This window comes from Dermacentor albipictus, chromosome 6 (assembly GCF_038994185.2).
Source record: "Dermacentor albipictus isolate Rhodes 1998 colony chromosome 6, USDA_Dalb.pri_finalv2, whole genome shotgun sequence".
NCBI lineage: Eukaryota > Metazoa > Arthropoda > Arachnida > Ixodida > Ixodidae > Dermacentor > Dermacentor albipictus.
In genome coordinates, this window is record NC_091826.1 from 138,770,522 (window position 1) to 138,798,193 (window position 27,672).

Genomic DNA, 27,672 nt, shown 5'->3' on the forward strand with positions numbered 1-27,672 from the left:
TAAAATTTTATTTTATGCAGCTTTTCAAGCCGTCTTCCCGAAATGAAACAATATTTAGACAGATATACCAGAATGAGCTTTCAGTGTTCTTTCCTGAAGATCACTATAGTATCAGTTACAGCGTCAAAACGGTTAAAAAAAATAGTAAGGTGAGATAACTACCTCGCAAGTGGTGCCAGGCACTGACTGAGACTAATGCTGCTTAGGTATTAGCCCCGAGAACGAACGCGAGCGGCGCTGCGAGCGCCACTCGCGTGACGTCAGGGCACGGACTCGCGCCTGTCGTCTCCTGCAGTTCAGGCGTTGTCTGGGCGCTTTCTGCAGTGTTATCGTTTGTTCGCCCTCGTTCTCTCTGCTTGTATACATATGGTGGTTGTCTCAAATATATTTTTACGACGTCTTCCTTTGCGAACATATATTCAAAGAGCTAATTTCTTAGACAACAATGCAGCTCTTGAAGGCAATGCTACAGTGCCAGCCCAAGCGACGCAGACCAGCCCATTGCGGGTTTTTCATACGCGGATAGACAATCGCAAAAGCATAGCCTATAGGATTCCAGTTATGATACCATACCTGCCGCGGTGCAACACGTATGTCACAAAGCTGGCTACATATGACTTCTACAGTGGGTTACGTTGATTTTATTCCGCTAAAACAGGTTTGCTCACGACGAGTAGCTCATGGTATAATATCGAATTTTCGCATTTCCTCACAGAAACGCTCGGCAGTAGCACGGGGACTTACCCAATTAATACTAGAGCTTAGATTCTACACGCCTCACTTGCTTCTTTAACTGCTTGTCAACATTAGGCGGTTCTTCACGTGTTTATATTTTTAAACCGCAGAAACTTGAAGTAAAGTTAATGAAGGCTTACAGCTATTTACAGAGTACAAATAGGAACGCACCAATATATATTCCCTTTTCCGTGCTACACGTTCAACTCGCCTCTTTAGAGCGCATTTATTAATGATTAATAATCGATGTTATGTTCCTCTTTTTTTGTCTGTTACCAAGTGTATATCATTTATTTATTTCAATGCTGCAGTGTGTTTTGCATTGTTATTGTGGAAATATTTCACTTTTCTTTCATATATTGTATAACAGCAATGTTTTATGGCCACTATATAAATGTAATTTATATGGCGCTTGATGTGTTACCCCATGCAGCCATATTGTACCTAAGGGGGTGAGGTTACCTCAAGCCGCGTCTGTGCGGCTTTCTTCCCTCATCCACCTCCATTTACCACTCCTCTGTACATGTGTGTGTGTGTAAATGGAAATTAATAAATCAAATCAAATCAAACTCACTTGAGAAATTTAGTGGTGCTTGCTGCTTGAGGAATATATGACGAATCTGTTTGGCGAACTGACACAGGCTGCTCGGCCCAATTTTTTTAGTGAAGTATGCCTGCTGGACCGCATAGCTGCAGCCAGAAAGAAGTCGAAGCGTCAATGACTAGTAGTATGGGACATATTGAAGATATCGAAATCCCCCCGGTGGAGGGTCAAAAATCAAGTGAAAGTACATGCAAGACTTGTGGGGCTTTCTTTATGAATGTTTGCGATTGGATTGGAGCAAACTTAATTTAGCCTGCAAGGTTTTTTTTTTATGTACCGACGAAGCGAATGCTTTATCCGTTTGTACAATTAAATAACGCTGGATAGAGACATGGTGAGGCAGAAGGTGCTTGAATTTTCCTTTTGTAGGCAATCTAAGCTGCGGTGTAGTAGCTCGAGAATACTTTAGCCATTCCAGTTGGCGCTGTAAAAAAATGCTCTATGGTTTTAATTTGAAGTTGTATTGAACTGATGGGTTTCGCGAACATCGTGTACCTCGCCATACGGACAGTCGATTGCTACCGTTACGTGATCAGGGGTGTGCCATATTGTCGATAAAGGCTACTGAGGGCCACTATGAAACATTTCATCACTTTCAATTGAGTGGCTCTCGATCTTAACAATGAAACTTTTCTCTCAGGTGATTGCTACTATGGTGTTTGTGAATTAACTATGTAAATACTCTACATGACGCGCCGTTGTGTTAGCAGCCATGAGCAATTCGTTTTTTGGAGGCCTGTTTCAGAGGGGGATGAAAGTAGCAGCAATCTTTTTCATTAATGAATGGCCATATTTGAACAGAACAACACACCAGAGTAATAGGAATCATGATGACAGCTTCGCTGGGCAGTGTCTTTCTAACATTGGATAACATGTTGACGACAATTACCAAATTTTTCTTCCACGTAAAATGCAATGCCTCTCCTAGCTAAATACTAAACGAATCTTAAGTGTTTAGCGAAGCATCATACACAACTTCGCGCGTTGAATTTGCAGATATTCTTTTTTTAGTCAAAATTTACCGATAGACACGGCGCATATATGCATTGCAAAACCTAGTAGACCCCTTTAACGCTACTTAGCTTGCGATATCCAAGCCACAAAATTTCTCGACTCACACGCTTTTGAAGAAGAAACTGTGGTTAAGGTATGGCAGCTGAAAGAAGCCGACGTATTCTTCAATACGTACGGCTCGAGCCTCCCATACCCCAAGCATACACGAAGGGAACGAGCGCACGCGGCAGCCGAGCGAGCCGGAGTGAGTGGCGTCCTGACGTCACTCGCGAGAGGGCGCCACTCCTAATTCTCGCAGCTAATAGCATGCTTACCTGAATGCAATAGCGAGCCGTGCATGTGAGGGCAGTGGTTCGCGCACGACGTGAAGCCTTGTCAAACCTGCTTTGACAAGTGAGTGCAGGGCTTCAAAGGTCTCCGGTGACATTCTGTAATACTTTTTGAAGTATTCCTTGTCTACCGACATCAGCAAGGGCAGCTGCACATCACAAACAATTTATCCTTTTGCATATTTATCTATAGGAGCCCCGGAGCAAAAACTTCCTGTACAAGTTCGAACTCACCGTTGTGTAGAATTCCGATTCCTGCTTCCGGTTCTCCCAAGTAGGGCGTACCCACCAGCGCCGGTGCCTTAGGAGCTTCATGAACAATTTCTTTTTCTCCAGCTCACACAGTTCATTTAAAATAAGAAGCTTCACGGTATCCAGGGCGGGAGCAGACGAATTTAACATTCGGCACGTATCTACTCGGTCGTCACCGTCATCAACTTCACCACTACAAGTTTTGCCATGTGCTTGCACACTCACTAGTAGCTTCTTTTTTTGAAGAAGTAAATACTTCTCCAAGAGAAGAGCTGTGGCTTCCATAGTACCGCAACAATGAAACCAGAGTGCAGAAAACGAAACCACTCCACCGACGCCGCACTAGCCGCATGCTCACACTTGCGGTGTGTACAGCGTTTCACTCACCGCAGCTGCAGACTAATAAGCGAACGTATATTCTCAACGCTTTTAACATTGAAAAATGGTGCGCTTATTCTATTTCGAAATAATAATGAGAAAATTCTAATATTTGACTAATTTTCATGTTGTTTTTATTTAACGATGCAGGCAGGGTTATTTTGTGAGCAGATGGAAACCTTGGGCGTCGCTGCGACGGAAATCGCGCTGTCACAGTCGCATGTGAAAGCTGTCACCGAAAATTGCTCTGCGACGTGCGCGGCAGAGCGATTCTTTTCGCTTCAATCGCGCCATGTGAAACAGCCTTATGTCAGGACAGTTGAGGTTGACTTACAAGCTGTTGAGAGGGACTCTCAATGGTGACGAAATTCGGGCCTCATACCACTGAGCGTGCTATCAGTTGGTATAAATAGCTCGTATTTGAAATATTTGCTTCTGTATGAATCTCCTTTTTATTTGTATTTTAGAATATCTGACTCGATTTGCAATTTCTTTCGAGGACATTTTATTTCCTGTGCATTTTACTAACCCCCTGCCTTCTATTCTTTTTTTTTAATAACATAGACACTGCTAGAATCGGCCTGCAGCTATTTCAGCCAGCTGCACGTGTTCCGATCCAACCGGGACGGGGCGCACTTCAGAGAACTGCGGATAACCGGCAGCCACGTGGCGCGAGGTCAGCTCAGGGGAGTTTGAGGGGAGGTAATTGGCGGAACCTCTCCATGAGCTTTTCGAGACACCAGACAATGTGTTACTCGGACGCGCCACCCGGGACAGCTCCGTGTTCGACGAAGCAGGCTTTGTGCACAACACGACAACGTCGCCCTGTTCTGCTATGAGTGCGGGAGTTGCCGCGGGAACGCTGACAGGGGCTCCTTCCTGCGTTCCCACCAAGACACAAAACAATGTGCTACCCGGGACGGCACATTTCTACGAAGCCCCTCTGACGTCGGTTCCGGACCATTACACCTGTGTGTGTGTGCGGCACGTGTATGAGTCCTCATCCTCCTCCAAGTCGACAGCCCTTATCCTCCTCCAAAAGGGCGGGTCATCTTCAATGACGTCGAGCTGAGTGCATATAAGCAGCGATTGTTGGCTGTTAGTGTGTGCTCGTTGTCGTGCTAGAAATTTACTCGTGAGCTGAGTGCTCGTTGTCATGCTCGAAATGTACTCGTGAGCTGCGCGCTCATTGTCATGCTAGAAATGTACTCGTGAGCTGCATGCTCGTTGTCATGCTTGAAATGTACTCGTGAGCTGTGTGCTCATAAGCTGTTTGCTGTATGTTAGTCTTGCAGGCTCCATTTGGGAGTCACGCTTGACTGTTGATTTATGTCTTGTCTAAGATGTAAATAATGTAAATAAATCCTGCTCTCCTAATCCTGTCGCCCCCAAGGTCCTCCCTACAACTACGACCGCTCCAATCCCTACATCTGGTTGGCAGCGGTGCGATCGGCCTACAGCACATAGATTGTCCGACAACTCGAACAAATGGTGGCAGCGGCGAGATCGTCCGACGAATCTAATAACACTACTCCTTAATATTCAAATTGGATTAAGTCGGTTCTTTTAAACAAAATTTTTCATATGCTTACTAAAGAATGACAGCATCGGGCGATATGGTTCCAGCCCGTCTTGACATAAAACATAGTTCTGCATCACTCGGGGAATTTCGCAATGTAACTAAGGGAAAACCTGGAAAACGCAGGGAATTTGGAAATGTCAACTCGGTAGACACCCCGATACTGAACCATGGGAACTGTGTACGAGTTTGGTAGCATTTCAGATTTAAACAGCTGCGAGTTTGACTCGATGGAGTGCAAGTGAAAAAAAGACAAAATGGCCCCAGAACTTGCAATTCATTATTTGTGCTCGCATAGTCTCCTTTGTTATAAAGAGTAAGCATTTTCTTAGTTGTTTTGCTGGAGAGTAGATTACAAGGAAAAGTAATATGGACGACATTGTAATTGTACATTTTTGGTAAGTATGTGAGATAGAAGTTATCTGGCTGTGTTGTTTAAAGCAGGCTGCTGCGAGTGTTGGAGAATGGGTAGTCATGCATGTTGATTCACTGAACGATTGGTATAAGCCAAAGTTTATATGTAGGCTCAAGAATTCACTAGCCAAGTTGTTTCTTGATAGTGTAGACATTAAATGAAACCAGTCTATTGAAGGGAAATCAAAATGGCCAGAAAGCAGAACAGGCAAATTTGGGTATGTAGTAGAAATAGCATCATGGAACAATGACATGAATGGCGAGTCATGCGTAGAAGGGTAGCTTTGCAACATACCCAGACCATTTCCAAAGGTTTTGATAAGTTAACAGGCAATGTGCAGCGATGGCTACACCACTATCAGCCCATAGACTGCTGTCTCTATCTCTACGAAAGATGGCATAATTATAGAAGGCTGATAGGATCATTGATGAATCAGTTGAGCCATGTTTCTGTTAGAACTAGATAAATGGATGAGATCACATAAGGAGCCATGCTTAGGAATGATGCTGCATATATGAATAAAAAAAGTAGGGACTGGGTCTGGCTGGGAGTGATGTTTGTGCGACAGTTGGTTGAGAGCTGCAGGCTGGGTTCTTTTTGCAATGGTTCTTTTTTCAGGTTGCAAGGTCAAACACATAAGTTTTGTTACTGCATAAGAGTTTGTCAAACCGGAGCGTAAATGGGACTTGCATGGATTTACTCAACTTAAATGAGTGTTTTCAAGTAAGGCGTATACGAGGCTAGAAACCTTAGCTGATGCTGAACCACTTAGCTTACTTCCTAAAGACATTAAGTGATTTTTGGGCTTGAAAAGGTGCAAATTTGGCAACGATTGGCCTTGACTTACCCTGGCGAAGCGACCCTAGATGGTGAGCATGCTCAGGATTACGAGGTGCACTTTGCCATGTTCAATTACATGTTTTTCAGAATACTTCCGTGTTTTGTTTTGTGTGTCCTTCAGGCTACAAAGCATAAGATTGAACCACCAAAATCTGCAGGGACTGCCAATGTTGAGACTGGGGGCATGCAGCCTGTGCTAACAGTCTTTATTCACTTGCCTATTCAAACAGTGCATATTCACTTGTCTTTGTAACATTGTAAAAGACGCAATCCAATTCAATTTTAGTCAGTACAGTTTCAAGTCGCTGAATTCCTTTCATGGTCCTTGAACGTCTACTTGATTTAATTGATTGATCAAGTTTTGCACGTTTGGCCACATGGCAGTTTTTTCAATGTATTCAACAGTTCATAAGGGTTATGTCCAGGGTTTACTAATACTGCATGAGTTGGTCCTCTTATTGAGGTACATTTGGCCTTTTTGAGATAAAGCCTACACTGTGCAGGATCACAACTATGGTGCTCCACCGCCTGTGACGCCCCCCCAGAGCCCACCACCATCACCACTGTCGCCACCCAGCGAAGGACAGCCAGCCCTCAATGGCACGCCTCCCCTGGGACTTCTGCTTGAGGTGGGCAGTCCTCCCCCGCTGACCAATGGCGGCTCGCCTGCTGACAGGAAAGAGGAGTGCGCCCCCAATGAGGAAAGTGTGACGCGCTGCATCTGTGGCTTCAACCAGGACGACGAGTACATGATCTGCTGCGACCAGTGCCTGGTTTGGCAGCATGTGGACTGCATGGGCCTGGACCGCAGCTGCATACCTGAGACATACCTGTGTGAGCGCTGCTGCCCAAGACGTGTGGATCGGCAGCGGGCGCGCTCTCTCCAGACACGCAAGAAGCACCAGATGGCCCGTGAGTGTGATCGCTAAAACATTAGACAGTTTTAGTTTAGCGTCCGCAACTATAGCGTACGCTATACGCTATAATATAGCGTACGCTAAGCAGCGCACGTTTTCTACAGTTTTAGTTGACCGGCGATATCTTCGGATCTCAGAGGCCATATGCCGTCGTTACGGCTATTTTGCGCCTTTAGCGACAGGTGGCGCTGACATCTCAACGTTTGTTTTGTTAGGCTTCGACTCGTTCGAAACGAGAAGCGATCTCGAAAACACCACGAGGTTATCCATAATACTCTGTCGTCGAAGCGGCCTGAGACTAAGCGAAAGCCGTTTACACAGTCATTTGCTACGAACGAAGTGCATTTTACAAAAGCAACGCCAAATTCAATTCGAAGCGGGCAGCCGGGACCGCCGCCATGTTTCCCGCAAGCTCCGCAAACCCCGCAAAAACGCTAACGCTAACTCGTTTGCGTTGCGTACGCCTGCTATACCCGCTATTTCGTTTAGTGTTTTGCGCATGCGCAGTGACGACCCGCTATTTTTTAGCGTCCGCAATGGAATAGCGTACGCTATACTAAAACTGTCTATTAGCAGTTGTTTCTTAAAAACATTGGAAGCATAGCGCGCAAAGGACGATCCATAAAGACTAGGCAGGACAAGCGCTATCTTTCAACACAGCGTTTATTGCGAAACAGGAGCCTATATACGCAACTGATTCTGCTAAGGGAAAGAAGGACATAAAAGCTTGACAAAAAATGCCATGTCGTCATGCCATGAATTCAAACTCTATAGATGATAATGCAACAGACGGCCTGCTGACGCATAGATCACCTGCCCGTGCAATCTTGGATGCTTCCATGATTCCCCTTGTCAGGTCATTGCGGTGCCAATACAAAATGACCATCTTATCGAGCAAAAGATGGCAAGGTGGCTGTGCAACACACTTTTTACAATGGGCTGCCAGATGACCGTCTGTGGAAATATTGCGCACTTTATTACTGTGCTCTTGGAGACACACATTCAAACATCTGCCCGTTTGGCCAATATAGTACCTTCCACATGAGATTGTAATTTTGTACACAACCCTCCTCCTGCAAGGCACATAGGCATCTCTGTGTTTAATTGTGCATTCAGGCTTCCACAATCGAGTAGGGCAGCTCTTTTTGCAGACACTCAACAGCATTTTTGGCGCCCGAAAACCACTTTTACACCAGAATGTTGCCCTACCTTCCTTAGATAGTGAGACATCTTATGCAGGTAAGATATCATGGTTACTTTTTTCTTTCTTTCTTTTTCTTCCATTTCCTTTTTCTCTTCTGCTCTCTGCTCGTCATTCATGCGTGATGTAATTTTCTTTCTTCGATGCAAGCCTTTGGCGACGGAAACAATTATATGTTTGGGATAACCCGCTGCCTCAAAACGCTCTACCTGCTTTTGTACACTTTCTTCAACGGCATGTTCGCATGACTTGCAGAGGGCGCTTGACAAGAAAGAAAGAACAATGGTTCTCCCTTACGAGCTTTGAGTGAACAGAAACGAACGGCAAAGGAGGCTTGTTAGCCCTAGGCTCACACACCCAGCAAGCATGATCGTTGTTAAAACGCAGCCGCAGATCTAAAAGCCTAATGCTGTTCTGCCCGGGCAACTCATGAGTAAACATAAGCGGTCTAAAGCATGCGATAAATAAGTCTAAAATACGAGCGACGATAGGGTCTGAAAAAAGCCGGTCCATTTAAAACAGTTAAAAAGTCATCAACACACCGAAAGATTTTTAAAACCCTCAGATCATCTAGTCCCTCAAAAAGAGCCTTGCCATAATGAGCTAAAAACAAATAGCTTAAAACCGGTGCAATACATGATACTATGCAAACACCCTGCTTTTGCAGGTAAATGTTATTGTCAAAGGCACCAAAAGTTGATGTCAAATACAAGGATAAAAGCTCCAAGAAGCCTGCCGTACTCATACCACAGGCGTTCTGGAAATTGATGGTACCGCATTCATCAATTGCTGCCTCAACACAGGACAGCAGACCACCATGCGGCAATGAATAAAACAAGTCCTTGATATCAACAGAAAAAGCTTTGATATCTTTGTGGTCACTAGACCTGACAAAGTCAATAACGACTGAAGAATCTTTTGTCAAGAAAGGATCAACCACACTAAACAATGTCAGGTGCCCTTGCAAAAAACTCGCGACACACTTCTGTCACATACCTATCTCTGACACGATGACGCGAAACGGGCGTTCTACTTTGCAAGTCTTGACCAAAAAAACATGTCTAGACAGTCATAGTCGCCACCCTTCATTTGCTTAAGAACGCTCATCAGGTTGAGCTGCTTGCACAACTTCTTCGCTCGTGACTTGAACTTCCTCAGCGAAACGTGTGGAGTTGCCTAAAGGGGGGACGCGGGTCTTGAAACGGCAAAAAATCACAAAAAAGTCGGTTTTCAGAAAAGTGCATTTTCGCTAAGTTTATACATTCAAGAATCCCTCCGCGAAATCTAGAAGCTAAATTTATTCGGAAAATAATAAAAAATTGCGCTTAAAGGGGCCAGAGTGAACGCGAAATCAGCAAAATTTGGTCAAAAATGTTCAAACTTCGTGCCGTCACCATTTGCGAACGCGGGGCCGGATAGCCGCCATCTTGCGCTTGTTTTGAAGCTGTTTTCTTTGTGCGCATTTTGCGCTAGTTTAAAATGGCGTCGGGGAAGGGAAACCGACGCCATCGCGTCATTTCTGGAGGATGCGTCCGTGCCGCCGATTGGCCAAAGCGCGCACACCCCCCCGCGCACCTCGCTCCTTATTGGTCCGGTGCTCTTTGGCGCGCGCTCGATCGCTCTTGCGTTTCGCTAATTGTGTTTATCCCTGGTTTCAGCGCGCCGCTGTCTACATTTGTTCAGCCGCTTGCTTCGTGATGTTTGATAAGGTGCTCATTTCGCTGCCCGGATGGTTGGAAAAGATTGTCATCTCAAGGCTACTACGCGTCAAGCGGCTGTGGAATGCGCGACGGAAGGCGGCTAGGCCTGTCATACTCACGGAGTTGCCGGTTGCTGGTCTACCTGGACATTCTACCGGATCGAGTTCCGAGCTGCAAACCAGCACGTCTAGCGTCAACACTTCGTCCGCCCACACCATGCATTGGCACAGATCGTGCAGGCACCGTTTCCTTCACAACTGAAGAAATTAGCAAGCGCGCAGCGAGCGCCGGAAAATGTGCCTGGTGTCGCAGTCTGCAAGGAAACAAAAGTTCAAGCTGCTGGGTGTCGACACAAGAGAGGACGTCAACGACAGCAGAAGTAAATTTTCAATCGTGGATTTATCCGTCGTACAAAAGTTCCTTGGCCCCTTGCTGTGTCTGGGTGTGGCTAGAAAGTGGCGATGCTTTCAAGGACCCCGCCAAGTAGTCTGGGCTCTCAGCAATGTTCTGACAATGTTCTGTCGTCACAATGCTGCGAGAGCAAAGGGAGAGCCTGAACCTAGGCACCACTACAACTTGCCAGAACATGTCGCATATGCAATGCTGCCTGTATATACGCGGCTATCTGAAAAAACCCTGCTCCAGAGATACCAGCGATATCTCTCTTTGCCGAGCAAGCCGCTGTTGGGGAAGCTGCCCTACACTTCAACACTGGGAATCTGCTTGCGTCCACTGCAATTCTACAGCAGCTACACATGAATATTCCTGGCACTGCATCTCAGTGAGCAAAGGAGAAAAACGACCATTGAAGTGCTAACTCCAGCAAGAAGCGAGAAGCCTCTTTGAGCACAAGGAAGCTGGCCAAAAAAGCGGCATAAAGATAGTATGTATCCAGATTATGCCCCTGGTGAATTTCCTTGAGATTTTATTGGTATGTTCTCAATAAAAACGTTGCAGAATGTTTTTCCTTGATTTCTCAATACAACAATTCTAACAGACTTCCAATTTTGGAGGTAAAATAGCTTCTGTCCTATTTCAGCTATCAACTTCAATTTTTTGGCCAGAAAGAGAAATGTATGCAGTAAGCAATATGCACCTTTTCAAAGCAGTACTCTTCTCAAAAAGTTTTTGAAATGGGTCACATGCTTGACATGTCAAGATGGCATTCTTTTCTCACAACTTTGATGTGCTCTAACTCTTGCTCAGATTAGCCTAGAACATTGATTAATATACCTTATGGCACTCCCTGAACATTCTAGATAGTCTTTGTACTCAAATCACTGTGTTAGCGTTTTCTGTTTAGGTGCTAATTTTCCTCCAAACGAAGGACCCAGCTTATACAATGCTTTTGTAGTATATCAGAAACTACTTATCCTATGGCGAAATTAATTATATTTTTAGAATCTGCATATTAAAGTGCACAAATTGTGAAAATTTCGTTCAGATCTGTCCACAAATAAAAAAGTAGTATTTCAAGTGTAGCCTTTAAGGGGGGAGGCTACCCTGAAGACCAAACTTTCCTATTTTTTAGGATATCCGGATGAAACTTTCAGGGTATGTTCACACCGCCGAACTATGAGGAACTGCAAAGTTTCATGAAGATGTGTTTATTAATTCCAGAGTTATTGAGGTCTTAACTAAGTGGTTCATGTGTATGCCTGAGGAAGAGCCTGGAGAAATGCCAGGACATTGTAGGAAGCTGAAATTCACTGTGATGATCCCTTGATAGATATCCAAGAGGGCTTCAGAGCCCCTTTTCTTTAATTTCCCCTCCAAAAAGTTTTAAGACAACATTGAATTTCATGTAGCCAGTAAAGACCACATTCGTCAAAAATAATTGCCAATTATAAGTTAACTGCACCAACTTTCAAAAAAAAGAAGCCGGTTACCCCCTGGCAAAGTCATTCAAGGACAGAATAAAAAAAAAATGGCCTAGAAATCTGAAGAGCGGTCCTTGAGATATCGCCTTCCCCAGCACCACTACTAGTGAAAAAAATACATTCTGAGAAAACGGGCCTTAAAGTTGAACCCATGTGTTTTTTATTATAAAGCTCTTGCATAGCTTCTAATTAGCTCTTGGGGCTCCAGGCACACTCAATGTGTCGGGATTTTTGACTGGTGACAGCTAACAGCACAGTTCCGCTGCTGAAAAGAGTCTACACAGTCGGCACTCACTGCGGAAGATCTGACGTTTGATGCTCGTATGGTAAAAGCTCGTTGATCCGGACTTCTAGGGGCAGTAAATTACGTCCAAATTAATCGAATGTCCGAATTATCGAGCGGACAACAAAAACAATAAATGCACGACTTTCATCAACATACCCTTACAGCGCAGAGTAATCGAGAATGCTCGTCTGCTTTTGCGCAGAAACCTGCCTGTACACTATTTTTCAGTCTTTCCAGGTGCTTAGCAGCTCGCATGCTGTCTGCAGTGTCCCAACAAAATTCTTCCGACACAGCGAGGGCCTCCGCGGCTTCCTTCACAGTGCGAGGGGGCCGAGGCTGCTTCTCTCGTGGCTCCTCTTCCTCCTCAGAATCTTCGCCGTGCAGCACGTCCCTGACAATTTCTTCTTTGGTAAGCGAGCCGGTTATAGCAACGCCGCCATCAATGCCGACGCAATCAGCGAGTGGCACCGCATCTGGCAGAACTCCTCCGAAATCCTCGTAGTCATCTCCATTGTCGTCTAGCGACACTTTGGCCACTGCATCACCGCAAGGCTCATGCACAACGAGGCCACTGTGTCTAAAACAGTTGGCGACGACGTGCGCAGGCGTGTTGTGCGAAATGTAGGCAAGAATGTTGACCGCGCTCAACAGATTCACGTCGTACTGCTTACCGACTTCATGGCACAGGAGCATACGTTCCAGCGCACGCCTGTGGTATTTGGTCTTGACATACTGAATTATTTGGTTGGAGGGCAGATGTTGTGTTCAGTGGCAAGAAAACAACTTCTATGTTGTCCAGTCCAGTGACATTGTTATGTGCACTACAGTTGTCCAGCACCATTAACACTTTGTGATTCTTTGCAGAAAACTGCCTGTCTAACTTCTGCATCCAGCCTCGAAAAGTTTCCGACGTCATCCAGGCCTTTTTATTCGCTCGGTATTCCATTGGAAGAGCAGGCATGTTCTTAAAGCACCGTGGCTTTTGTGCCTTTCCAATGACAAGTGGCAAGCGCTCTGTTCCTGTCATGTTGGTGGCTAAAAGAATGGTGACGCATTGCTTGGATCTTTTGCCACCGATGCACGGATCTCCTTTCATGGTCACAGTCTTGTCTGGCATAGCCTTAAAGAAAAGTGCTGTTTCATCAGCATTAAATATGTCATTTGGATTGCAGGCGGCGATGTGTTCGAGCAGCTGAGCATTCTTCCAGTTGTTGGCAACGTCTTCGTTGACAGCACCTCTTTGGCCACTCACAGTCTTAAAAACGAGGCCATGTCGCGCTCTGAAACGCGCACGCCACTCTTCCGATGCTTTGAATTCATCGATATGCATCATCAGTGCAAACTTCTTGGCTTGCACCATGATGAGGGGTCCACTCAATGGCAGGTTTTCATTACGCGAGTTGACCACCCACCGAAGCAAAGCCTCTTCCAACTCTGGATGAGCTGCTGTTCGCAGACGCCTTCGTGACGCTCGGAGCTTCTCGCTTTCGAACGCCTGAAAAATCCATTCGTCATTTTTCACTGTGGGGGTTCCACTCTGTGTGCGGCTAGGGCTGAAGGCGAGCTCCGGATCTAGCCCCACGCAGTCGCTCCATGGTACTCCCAACCCGTAGCGCAGGAATTGCGGCTACGCCGGGTTCGGACAAATAAGGCAACCAGCGGTGTCAATGGTAACAACGTTTATTGCTATTAGCAATATCGAACACTCGCAGAGGGACGTCCTCTCAGTAAAAGTAGTAAAAGGCTTGCCTCGTTATCTGGGTGGGTCAGACAAACGAGGTCACTCACGGGATGTGGCAGGTGCTGTGCAGGCGGTCCAAGGCGTCGGCGTCCCAAGAGAGCGAGTCTCTCCCGGTAGCGCGCTTTTATGCCTTTTTACCTTTTTGCGAGGGGAAGTCCTCCTCGCCCGCCGGATACGTTTCCCTTTCCCGTGAGCCGCGTAGGAGAAGAGGAGTACGCGCGTCATCAGAGCGACGAATAGAGGGAGGGCGCGTAGTGCCTCTCTCCCCTGTCTACGCCGGCACGACCCGTCGCCACGTGCGAACGGGTCGCCGCGGGTACGCGGGAGGAAATGGAGGCGAGTGCTCCCCACATCACATACGTGCTCAAGGTACTTCTTTTCACATCGTAATTCTTTATGGCTTCTTGTCGAGAGAGCCCGTTCTTCAGGGCCCGCAAAATTGCTAGCCAAGTCCTTGGCCTCGTATTTGGGCCGCTTCGCCAGAGTTGTCATTGGTGGAGAATGCAGTGACACGTGCGCACAACAGAAAAGCACCAATAAAGTTCAATAACCGAGCTGCGCTAAATCCAGCGATCCTCGGCAAAACAGCGTGCAAGGATGTAGCGCACCGACAGCAACAAAGGGACAAAATGGCCCCGTCGATAGTGCCGACACGAGCAAAAAAAAAAGCAAGCACCCATCCAGCCACAAGTCGAGCCAATTGAATTTGATTGGCCAAGTTTCAGCCACTTGATGTCAATGGCGATGCTGTGTTTGGGTATCACTGTAGTGCTGCGTTTGCCGTCTTTTCGTTTTCCAGCCTCAGGTGGCTGCCCGAAAACGTCCGAATTAACCGAGGTGGGCTGGAATCCGTCTGAATTAGAGTTTTGTCCCAGAGACTCCTATATATAATTGTGGGGACCAGGTGCGAAGGTCAAACGATCTGATTTTCCAAATTAAAGAAAGTCGAATTAACGAGCCTTCACTGTACAAGACGCATATTGCGCTCCCGCGCACCAAACAACTCCACTGTCTTGGGCTTTGCCGGCGTAGCGTGCAGCAAAGAACTATCGAACAACAACAACAAAAAAAAGGAGCTGAGAAAATAATCTAAAAAATAGCGCAAGGCGATGAGCAGCTCACAAGCAGGCATCTGCTTAGGTGGATGGAGTAAGGGGCAACGACGACATGAGCGCGGCGGGTGCGGCATCAAAGGGAGCAGCCGCTGCCGCTCACACAGCAGCCAATGGCAGGCGCGCTTTAGCCCGCGAGGTTTGAACACGCTGCTCCGGCCAATCAGCGTTCTGCATCGCATCGCGGGAAAACGGCAACAGTGCCTCAACTGCGCCTACGATGCCATTTTGCAAAGTGATAAAACAGAGACAAAGAATTCACGGTCAAAACGCACTACATCAGCGAGCATCATCGTTTTCTGTACTGTCCTCAGCTTCGTCTCTGGCTGTGCTAGGTAACAATATGCTAACAACAGCACCGTACTATATTCTGGCCCCTATGTCAATGACTCGGCATTTGACCTAATAAGGCAGTTTCAAAGCTCTACTTGGCCGTTGTATTAATCTTTTAAAAACAAAAGTAATTATATTCCATGCAGGAAATGAAGCACCTGAACTGCTAAACCCTATTTTATATGACGATTAGACAATCACTATAGTAAGCAAGCACAAGATACTCGCCGTTACATTTTACGCTCACATAAGTACCCCCCTTGAAGGCAAAACTGAGTTTGTTACACTCTATTTGCACTGTATCTTAACTACTGCAGCCTAGTATTGACTACTACAACTAAATAGAACTTACATTTTGATCTTGCAAAAGAAGATTCTTTGATATGTTGCAAGCATTCCTCACTTGGCTTCAAGTAACATGGTCTTTCAAGAGTACAATATCATGCGAATTCAGCACTTGTACAAATTTTGGGTTTTGCAAGCTTTTTACTTTTCAAACAATTATAATGAATTCCTTACGACGATGGCATGCCTAAAACCTAATAACACTAATATGCATACACGGCAAACTGCCTCATGGTTCGCACCTTGTTTCTGAACTAACTACAATTTACAAGCTCTTCATTTCAACTTGTCATAAATTTTAAATGAATTTCGAAAAATAATGGAAGCCGTGTTTACTGAGCTGAGAGGCATAAAAGCTTCAGCTTAAATCTGTGTCAGTAATCGCTTCAGGCATCTTGTGTGTGTTGGGGGGAGAATGCCATCGTTTCAGTTAAGCGTGTGTGTGGTTGTTTGGATAGTCAGAGATTCCAGATACTGTCGCTTTGTCCAGTTCTTTCTTTAGGTGATGACTGAAGTTTGGCTCCAGTTGAATCGTGTTGCTTGGTGACAGACGGGACAGACACTGGTTATCTTTCAAAGTTCACAGGAAGGACACGCTCACAGGGTGGTATCTTCATTTCACTTCTGTGAACCCTGTGTGCCACAAGCGGTCCTTGGCATTGTCATTATTTTAAAGAGCCCAAAGGATTAGTAGTAAGCCATAAGACTGGATTTTGATTTGGCATGCATTTGACCCAAGCTCGGCATGTGCATCCGCCCAAAAAGACCGTTAATTCGGACCTCACGGGGACTGTGGAAATGACCAAATAAACAGGTGTCCAAAAAAGCAGATCAAGAAAAAAAAAAGAAATCCTTTATTTCCATGCACTTATTCAGGCTCGGAGAAATCACGAGTGCGCTGTTGCACGCTGTTTCGTTTACACGCAATCAGATAAGCCTGAATCTCAAAGAGGGTCGAACGGTCACTATTAGCCCCGAGAACGAACGCGAGCGGCACTCGCAGCGCCGCTCGCGTGACGTCAGGGCACGGACTCGCGCCTGTCGTCTGCTACAGTTCGGGTGTTGTCTGGGCGCTTTCTGCGGTGTTTTCGTATGTTCGCCCTCGTTCTCTCTGCTTGTATACTTATGGTGGTCGTCTCAAATATATTTTTACGACGTCTTCCTTTGCGAACATTTATTCAAAGAGCTAATTTCTTAGACAACAATGCAGCTCTCGAAGGCAATGCTACAGTGCCAGCCGAAGCGACGCAGACCAGCCCATTGCGGGTTTTTCATACGCGGATAGACAATCGCAAAAGCATAGCCTATAGGAATCCAGTTATGATACCATACCTGCCGCGGTGCAACAAGTATGTCACAAAGCTGGCTACATATGACTTCTACAGTGGTTACGTTGATTTTATTCTGCTAAAACAGGTTTGCTCACGACGAGTAGCTCATGGTATAATATCGAATTTTTGCATTTCCTCACAGAAACGCTCGGCAGTAGCACGGGGACTTAACTAATACTGGAGCTTAGATTCTACACGCCTCACTTGCTTCTTTAACTGCGTGTCAACATTAGGCGGTTCTTCACGTCTTCATTTTTTTTTAAGCGGCAGAAACTTGAAGTAAAGTTAATGAAGGCTTACAGCTATTTACAGAGTACAAATAGGAATGTACCAATATATATTCCCTTTTCCGTGCTACACGTTCAACTCGCCTCTTTAGAGCGCATTTATTAATGATTAATAATCGATGTTATGTTCCTCTTTTTTTGTCTGTTACCAAATGTATATCATTTATTTATTTCAATGCTGCAGTGTGTTTTGCATTGTTATTGTGGAAATATTTCACTTTTCTTTCATATATTGTATAACAGCAATGTTTTATGGCCACTATATAAATGTAATTTATATGGCGCTTGATGTGTTACCCCATGCAGCCATATTGTACCTAAAGGGGTGAGGTTACCTCAAGCCGCGTCTGTGTGGCTTTTTTCCCTTATCCACCTCCACTTACCACTCCTCTGTACATGTGTGTGTGTAAATGGAAATTAATAAATCAAATCAAATCAAACTCACTTGAGAAATTTAGTGGTGCTTGCTGCTTGAGGAATATATGACGAATCTGTTTGGCGAACTGACACAGGCTGCTCGGCCCAATTTTTTTAGTGAAGTATGCCTGCTTGACCGCATAGCTGCAGCCAGAAAGAAGTCGAAGCGTCAATGACTAGTAGTATGGGACATATTGAAGATATCGAAATTCTCCTGGTGGAGGGTCAGAAATCAAGTGAAAGTATATGCAAAACTTGTGGTGCTTTCTTTATGAATGTTTGCGATTGGATTGGAGCAAACTTAATTTAGCCTGCAAGGTTTTTTTTTATGTACCGACGAAGCGAATGCTTTATCCGTTTGTACAATTAAATAACGCTGGATAGAGACATGGTGAGGCAGAAGGTGCTTGAATTTTCCTTTTGTAGGCAATCTAAGCTGCGGTGTAGTAGCTCGAGAATACTTTAGCCATTCCAGTTGGCGCTGTAAAAAAATGCTTTATGGTTTTAGTTCGAAGTTGTTAGTTGTTCGAAGTTGTTAGTTGAAGTAGTGAACTGATGGGTTTCGCGAACATAGCGTGCCTCGCCATACGGACAGTCGATTGCTACCGTTACGTGATCAAGGGTGTGCCATATTGTCGATAAAGGCTACTGAGGGCCACTATGAAACATTTGATCACTTTCAATTGAGTGGCTGTCGATCTTAACAACGAAACTTTTCTCTCAGGTGATTGCTACTATGGTGTTTGTGAATTAACTATGTAAATACTCTACATGACGCGCCGTCGTGTTAGCAGCCATGAGCAATTCGTTTTTTGGAGGCCTGTTTCAGAGGGGGATGAAAGCAGCAGCAAACTTTTTCATAAGAAATGCGTGCCTAACTATTTTTTTACGCATTAATGAATGGCCCAATTTGAATAGAACAACACACCAGAGTAATAGGAATCGTGATGACAGCTTCTCTGGGCTGTGTCTTTCTAAAATCGGATAACATGTTGACGCCAATTACCAAATTTTTCTTCCACGTAAAATGCAATGCCTCTCATAGCTCAATACTAAAGGAATGTTAAGTGTTTAGCGAAGCATCATACACAACTACGCGCGTTGAATTTGCAGATATTCTTTTTTTAGTCAATATTTACCGATAGACACGGCGCATATATGCATTGCAAAACCTAGTAGAGCCCTTTAACGCTACTTAGCTTGCGATATCCAAGCCGCAAAGTTTCTTGACTCACACGCTTTTGAAAAAGAAACTGTGATTAAGATATGGCAGCTGAAAGAAGCCGACGTATTCTTCATTACGTACGGCTCGAGCCACCCATACCCCAAGCATACACGAAGGGAACGAGCGCGCGCGGCAACCGAGCGAGCCGGAGCGAGCGGCGTCCTGGCCGTGACGTCACTCGCGAGAGGGCGCCACTCCTAATTCTCGCCGCTAATAGGCGGCAGAAAGCACAGTCACTGCTTGTACACGCTCCGCATGCAATGGCAGCGTAGCACATGGTGCGTCATCTTCTGATTGGAGTCATCATCTGACCGTGCAACAGAAACCTGACGAATGATCTCGCCGTCGTTGAGTTCTGCGCATGTCAATACGGCAGTGTCAGCACCTGTGAAACTGTCAAGTGAGACGGGGTCCGGAATCGCAATGCAACCACTGCTCAGGTCTCGGAAGAACATTTTCGGCGTCAGTAGGGAGCACATCAGAAGGCGACAAATCCTAAGCCTCCTGGCACCCGCTTGCCAGCATTCCCCAGCTAAGTCTGCGCGGGCACTGTCGGTGCCATTAGGCACTTTACGCTATGTTTCCGTTTGCCGCATTGGATTATCGCAACCTCGACAGAGCATACAAAGCAAACGTCACCATGCCGACACCAATCGCACAAATGAAAAACGTGGCCTCCTCACAGTGTCGTGCACGAAGAGACAAGTCAGTTGCTGGATTGTCTTGACATGGCTTACTAAGCTGAGACAATGTCTCCTTTACTAGATGCCCGCCACGTGGCTCGCTTTCCCATTGTAATCGCGGTTCCCTTAGTTCAGCATAAATTCCGTGAGGCGGCGCTTGTTGCCTTTTCAACTTCTGGCGACGACGGCAGTGGCTGACAAATGTTTCCGCCGGCATGTTCGTAGCGCCGATATGCGCGGGCGTCTGCTAGTGAGCGTTCTCGAGGGCCTCCAAGGCGGTGAAAGATGCCATGGTAATCTCGGAGGCTGCAGCACATGATCTAAGTTGCAGACGTTTGCCATGAGAAGCGCTCGTTGCCTTTTCGTGGAGACGAGAAAAGGGAGGGCACGGAACCGAGTTTACTGGACAACATGGCAGGCATCTAGTAAAGGAGGCATTGACCAGGCAGAAACGATGATGATGAGCGGGGATTTGCAGTAGCGCCACTTCGTGGGGCGGCAAGGAAACTCCGCTCAAAACAAAAATGGCGTTCAGCAAGTCGAACCATGCACCGGTCAGAGTCGGTGCATGGTGCTCTCGATAGAGTTGGTTCAAGGAGTGTCTGAACTTTCGGCAGTTGTTATACATTATGGTCTATGGGGAGGATGGCGGTGTCATGAAGCAGACCGAATAATCGAGCATGTCCGAATTTTTGGAGTTTGAAAAATCAGTCTGTGACTATTGCTTCAGAAAAAAAAAAAAGAGCCGCACAACCTACGGAACCACATGATGCCCCTGGCCCACATTGTGCCGCCATTTCAGCATCAGCGAAGCTTTGGCACGTGTCCTCCGTAAATCTAATGTGCAAGTCGCCCATGTTCCCAGCCGCAAGGCATGTCACGAGCTTGTCGATGTCAAGGACAAATGTAAGAAAAGTTCTCTGGCATTGTATATAAGGTACCGTATGCAGACTGCAGTTATGTCTACATTGGTGAAAGTGGCAATATTGAGCGGCACTAAAGGAGCACAGGAGCGATGTAAAAAAGAAAAAAGTCACTTCCAGTGCACTCGCTGAACATGCAGAAACCAAGCAACAGGATTTCAACTGAAGCGAAGCTTCAGTCATCGCCCTAAAAAAGAACTGGACGAAGTGACAGTATCTGGAATTTCTTGACTATCCAAACAACCGCACACACGCTTAATCACAACAATGGCAGCCTCTCGCCAACATACACAAGATGCCTGAAGTGGTTATTAATGCAGATTTAAGCTGAAGGTTTTATACCTCTCAGCACAGTGAATGAGGCTTCCGTGTGGCAGCTGAAACATTTTAAGAATTTTTAGACCACCCCGTTTTGGTTGGCATTATCCTTTTCTTGCTATTATGCTGTTATTTCCGGCCAGACGAGATTTCATCAAACTCTTTAGGTAATAATTTATACTAACGATTGATGGCTTAAATCAAAATTCCGTTTCCTACAGTGACTGAATTTTATTTTTTCCTTTTGAATTTAGCAAACCTCATGAAATTCAGGCGTAGTGGCTGCCAAGAAGGATTTCTCCATGTTGATGTGGTTACATAGGAACTTCTGAGATGTTAAACATTTGGTGTGCTTCGTATTGTAATTGTAATCAAACGCTTTCTCGTAATCAATGAAAGCTATACAGTCGCCGACCGTTTATTCGGACTTCACGGGGACTGCGGGAATGTCCGAATAAACAGGTGTCCGAAAAAGCAGATTAAAAAAAAAAGTCCTTTATTTCCACGCACTTGTTCGGGCTCAGCAGTAGGCTTGAAGAAATTGTGAAAGCGTCGTTGCATGCTGTTCTGTTTACGCGCAATCAAATAAGCCTGAATCTCGGGGAGGGTCGTACGGTCACTCTAGGCGGCTGAAAGCACAGTCACTGCTTGTACACGCTCGCCATACGATGGCAGCCTAGCTCATGGTGCGTCATCTTCTGACTCGGAGTCATCATCTGACCGTGCAACAGAAACCTGACGAATGATCTCGCCGTTGTCAAGTTGTGCGCATGTTAGTACAGCAGTGTCAGCACCTGTGAAACTGTCAAATGAGATAGTGTCTGGAATGGCAATTCAACCACTGCGCAGGTCTTGGCAAAACAATTTCGGCGTCGGTAGGGAGCACATCTGAAGGTGACGAATCCTAGGCCTCCCAGCACCCGCTTGCCAGCATTCCCCAGCACACTCTGCGCGTCATTAGACACTTGACGCGGTGTTTCCGTTGTGGTCTCCTCGGTACACTCACGGCGCGCATGCTCTGATATCGCGCGCGCCGTATGACTACCGCGGGTTCGAGCTCAACGAGCCGCCATGCGTGCAGGACACCGTGTCCGCGCGTGCTCCGGTCCGTTCCGTGTGCCGACACGCAGCTGCGCGGGTACGCGCCCGGCCGGCCCCAGCTTACGGGCAGGCAAGACCGCGCGCGCAGCAAAGGAGACCCTAGGCGAAGCTCTCTAGAAGCCACAAAGAATATCTATTTAGCTGGGACTCAATACAAACATCAATTTTAACGTCGCGTCCGAATCTGAAGCTAATTACACAAAACATGACCAAATGGTCGCTGGTGGCCGCTAATGGCGCACCGCGACAGAGAGAGAACAAAGAACCCCAGCAGTAAGAGGCTGCCTATCCTTCGGTCAGCGCCTGCCATCGCGCGCCCCACAGCAGAGAAAAGGGATATAGAAAGAAATGGCAGACGAACAGAGGGGGCACGATCGGAAGACGCTGCCTCAGGACATCGAGACGACGGAAGAGTGCCTGCGCCCGCCCAGGCCGGGACCCTGACGAGCCGAAGTAACCATCGGCTGGCGGCGGACAAAGGGGGCCGCCGCTGGCAGAGAGGAGAGACCGCACCTTCCGACCCCCCGATGCGGTCTCCCCGGGCCCCGTCTTGCGTGCGCTTACTTGGAGTGCACGCCAGCAGGGCCCAAATACCGCCAAAATGTCAGCCAATGGAGAAAACCTGTTGACGTTCCCGTGGGCGAGATGACAGTAGAGCGACAGTGTTTTATGACCTGCTGCCACCTCGTCCAGGCAGGGAGGAGAGGGACACGGAGCCCCCGGCAACACAACGCAATGGCTCCACACAACCACCGCAAGGGCCCGAAAAACGCCGCGAGAGCCAGAGGCTCCACACCGTATGCCGCGTTGGATTACCGCAACCTCGACACATCACGCAAAGCAAACACTACCACGCCATCACGCTGACACCAGTCGCACAAACGAAAAATATGGTCTATTTGCAGCGTTGTGCACGAAGAAACAAATGAGCTGCTGGATTGTCTTGACATGGCTTACTAAGCTGAGACCGGAACTGCTGTGGCCATGAACCAGGCAGAAACGATGATGATGAGCGGGGATTTGCCGTAGCACCACTTCGTGGGGCAGCAAGGAGGCTCTGTTCAAAACAAAAATGGCCTTCAGCAAGTCGAGCCGTGCACCAGCCAGAGTCGGTGCATGGTGCTCTCGATTGAGTTGGCTCAAGGAGTGTCCGAAAAATCAGACGAGAGTTTGCAAGGTGTCCGAACTTTTGGCAGTTGTTATACATTATGGTCTATGGGGAGAAGGGCGGTGCCGCGAAGCAGACTGAATAGTCGAGCATGTCTGAATTTTTGGAGTCCGAAAAATCAGTCAGTGACTGTATATAAGGGATGGTTATATTCCGTACATTTCAGGTGATGTTTCCATATGCCGCATTGGATCACCGCAACCTTGACACATCACACAAAGCAAGCACCACCACGCCATCACGCTGACATCAGTTGCACAAACGAAAAATGTGGCCTACTCGCAGTGCCGTGCACGAAGAAACAAATGAGCTGCTGGATTGTGCAGCTCAATGTCCAGAATCTAGGCAACCCTTATACATAGTTTTCATTGGTTACGAGAAAAAAGTTTGATTCTGTCGAAACCTCAGCAGTCATGGAGGCATTCGGAATCGGGGTGTAGACAAGCCGTATGTAAAAATACTGAAAGATATGTATAGGGGCTCCACAGCCACCGTAGTCCTCCATAAAGGAAGCAACAAAATCCCAATAAAGAAGGGCGTCAGGCAGAGAGATGCGATCTCTCCTATGCTATTCACAGCGTGTTTACAGGAGGTATTTAGAGACCTGGAAGAATTGGGAATAAGAGTCAATGGAGAATACCTTAGTAACTTGCGATTCGCTAAAGATGTTGCCTTGCTTAGTAACTGAGGGGACCAATTGCAATGCATGCTCACTGACTCGAAGAGGCAAAGTAGGAGGGTGGGTCTAAAAATAATTTGCAGACAACTAAAGTAATGTTTCATAGTCTCGGAAGAGAACAGCAGTTTACGATAGGTAGCGAGGCACTGGAAGTGGTAAGGGAATACGTCTGCTTATGACAGGTAGTGACCGCAGATCCGGATCATGAGACTGAAATAATCAGAAGAATAAGAATGGGCTGGGTTGCATTTGGCAGCCATTTTCAGATCATGAACAGCAGATTGCCATTATCCCTCAAGAGGAAAGTGTATAACAGCTGTCTTACCAGTACTCACGTACGGGGCAGAAACCTGAAGGCTTACGAAAAGGGTTCTACTTAAATTGAGGACGACGCAACAAGCTGTGGAAAGAAGAATGATAGGTGTAACGTTACGGAATAAGAAAAGTGCAGATTGGGAGATGGAACAAACTCGAGTTAATGACATTTTAATTGAAATCAAGAAAAAGAAATGGGCATGGGCAGGACATATAATGAGGAGGGAAAATAACCGATGGTCATTAAGGATTACAAACTGGATTCCACGGGAAGGGAGCCGTAGCAGGGGACGGGAGAAAGTTAGGTGGGCTAATGAGATTAAGAAGTTTGCAGGGACAACATAGCCACAATTAGTACATCACCAGGGTAGTTGGAGAAGTATGGGAGAGGCCTTTGCCCTGCAGTGGGCTTAACCAGGCTGCTGCTGATGATGATATTGTAATTGTAAACAATTAAATTGCGACATGTTTGCTTTCATATATTTTTTTTTATTTTGGCTGTACAATGAACGTCACATGCTGCCAGTGTACGGGGCCTCAGGGACCCAGTCAAGCTGCCTAGAGCAGCCCTGTTGAGGCATCTTAGTCAGGGAAGCTGCCTCGATATCAAGAATGAGCAGGAGGTAATGACCCTAAAGGCGAGGGAAATACCGGCTTTCCAAGAAGCGAGGAGAAAGAGAGGAAAGAAGGACGGTCGCTACAACATTATTAGTCATATTGTTTTACTTAACTTTATTTTTACGGTATTCGAGGCACACCTCATTCCCTGGCATGTTTTTTCAGTGTTATTCGTTGGTCATTTATTCCCATAGCCGTGTGGGTTTTATCATTGACTGGGCCTTAGGCGTTTGAATGGTGTTATGTTTTGGATAGCGATAGTCTGATAGTGAAGCGTAGACGGTACTTTTTGTCTCGTTTTTTCTCCCCATTGGCTTGGCAAAGACTGCTCGATCAATTGCTTCCTGTGTTGCTCCATGTGGGGTTCGTGTTTGCTGATTTGATATTTTGTGCCAGATATGACTCCTGAGTGGTCGATGGATTGCTGTATTTTACTTCTAACGTTTGTGATTGGGCTTGATTGACCTACATAAGGCAGGCTTGTTGCAGAAATAAACTTAGTTGTGAGTGGCGCCAGTCCTGTCGTTTGTGTCCTCCTTCAGTCCTGGTCTTTTGCGCCTTGCCTTTACATATTCAGGCATGAACCAACTAGCCCAAGCAAGAATTTTACTTGAGGTTGAACTTAAATTGGATGAGGTGAGGCTTCTCTGTCGTATTTGTGATATCAGTTCAGTTCAGTTTATTACCTTAAAAGTCCCCCTTAGGGGCATTACATAAGGGCTGGGTTTTTATAAGATAGCAAAAACATGGTGAGAAATAATTATTTAACCAAATGGTCGGTTACAAGTTCTGTGAACGAACATGGACAAGTGGTATTAGCGATGTTGGTGGGAAAGCCGTTCCTGTCTGTAGCGGTATGGAAGAAAAAGGAGGCTGCGAAGGTGGTTGTCCGTGCACAGGGGCACGCTACTTGAAGTGGATGACTGGTGCGATAAGATATGCATGCTGCTGCTGTGATGTAAGGCTCTTGATTAAGGAAAGAAATGAAGAACTTGTGGTACAGGGAAGACTGGAAATGCGACGTCGACATGGAAGCATTGATTAGCCGGATTCTGATTTCAGAGATGAAGCGCTGACTTCGTATGAGTATGAGCTATGAATGACTTTAACAGCACGATTTTGAACTGATTCTAATGCGTCGGTGAGATATACTTGATGCGGGTTCTAGATGGCTGACGCTATTCCAGTTTCGGCCGGACAAGTGACATATGTGCTAGTAATTTTACATCTGATGGGACGTGCCATAGATTTCGTTTTATAAAACCTAAGGTGTTATTAGCTGCAGAGATAATGCTAGTGACGTGTGCGCCAAGACAAATCGTGAGATAGGCTTACACCTAGATATTTATAGGATTGTGCTGATTCTAATGGTGTGTTATTAATTGTATATGGGAAGAAGGAAGGGAATTGTTGGCGTTAAGGGCCATCAGCGAATCAGTGCACCATTCTAAAACACTATTAAGATAATTTTAGAGAGCAGTATGGTCAGAGGAGTTATGGATAGAGTGGTAGATGATGCAGTTGTATGCAAACATGCGTATATTACAGGAGACACACTGAGGTAAATCATTAATATATATTAAAAATAACAGGGGACCAAGAATAGATCCTTTGGTCATGCCAGAGGTTACTGGGAGGGGACTTGATAGGGTATTGTTGACTAAAACTATTTGTGTGCGATTTGACAAAAATTCCTTCATCCAGAATATAACGTTAGGGTCCAAGTTCAACAGTTGAAGTTTTAGTAGCAAATGTTGGTGGGATGGGATACTTTATCAAATACCTTTGCAAAATCCAAAAATATTATGTCAGTTTGTACATCGATGTCAAGGTTAGCATGCAAGTCGTGAACATCATCATCATCATCATCAGCCTGGTTACGCCCACTGCAGGGCAAAGGCATCTCCCATATTTCTCCAACAACCCCGGTCATGTACTAATTGTGGCCATGCTGTCCCTGCAAACTTCTTAATCTCATCCGCCCACCTAACTTTCTGCCGCCCCCTGCTACGCTTCCCTTCCCTTGGAATCCAGTCCGTAACCCTTAATGACCATCGGTTATCTTCCCTCCTCATTACATGTCCTGCCCATGCCCATTTCTTTTTCTTGATTTCAACTAAGATGTCATTAACTCGCGTTTGTTCCCTCACCCAATCTGCTCTTTTCTTATCCCTTAACGTTACACCTATCATTCTTCTTTCCATAGCTCGTTGCGTTGTCCTCAATTTGAGTAGAACCCTCTTCGTAAGCCTCCAGGTTTCTGCTCCGTAGGTGAGTACTGGTAAGACACGGCTATTATAGACTTTTCTCTTGAGGGATAATGGCAACCTGCTGTTCATGATCTGAGAATGCCTGCCAAACGCACCCCAGCACATTCTTATTCTTCTGATTATTTCCGTCTCATGATCCGGATCCACCGTCATTACCTGCCTTAAGTAGATGTATTCTCTTACCTCTTCCAGTGCCTCGTTACCTATTGTAAATTGCTGTTCTCTTCTGAGACTGTTAAACATTACTTTAGTTTTCTGCAGATAAATTTTTAGACCCACTCTTCTGCTTTGCCTCTCCAGGTCATTGAGCATGCATTGCAATTGGTCCCCTGAGTTACTAAGCAAGGCAATATCATCAGTGAATCGTAAGTTACTAAGGTATTCTCCATTAACTTTTATCCCCAATTCTTCCCAGTCCAGGTCTCTGAATACCTCCTGTAAACATGCTGTGAATAGCATTGGAGAGATTGTATCTCCCTGTCTGACGCCTTTCCTTATTGGGATTTTGTTGCTTTCTTTGTGGAGGACTACAGTGGCTGTGGAGCCGCTATAGATATCTTCCAGTATTTTTACATACGGCTCATCTACACCCTGGTTCCGTAATGCCTCCATGACTGCTGAGGTTTTGACAGAATCAAACGCTTTCTCGTAATCAATGAAAGCTATATACAGTGAA

General features: G+C 46.0%; 1 protein-coding gene across 6 annotated transcripts in view; it reads left to right on the forward strand.

Annotated features, from left to right (window-relative positions):
- LOC135896103 (inactive histone-lysine N-methyltransferase 2E-like) overlaps positions 1 to 27,672 on the forward strand; it is a 458,065-nt gene that overhangs the window by 69,286 nt on the left and 361,107 nt on the right. For all 6 annotated transcript variants that reach the window (XR_010562591.2, XM_070541359.1, XM_070541357.1 and 3 more), the window contains exon 4: positions 6,650 to 7,058. Coding sequence is in view for 5 of the 6 variants with exons in the window: in XM_070541359.1 (XP_070397460.1) it covers positions 6,650 to 7,058 (409 nt within the window). In the remaining variant the exon portion in view is untranslated. The remainder of the gene's footprint in view (positions 1 to 6,649; positions 7,059 to 27,672) is intronic.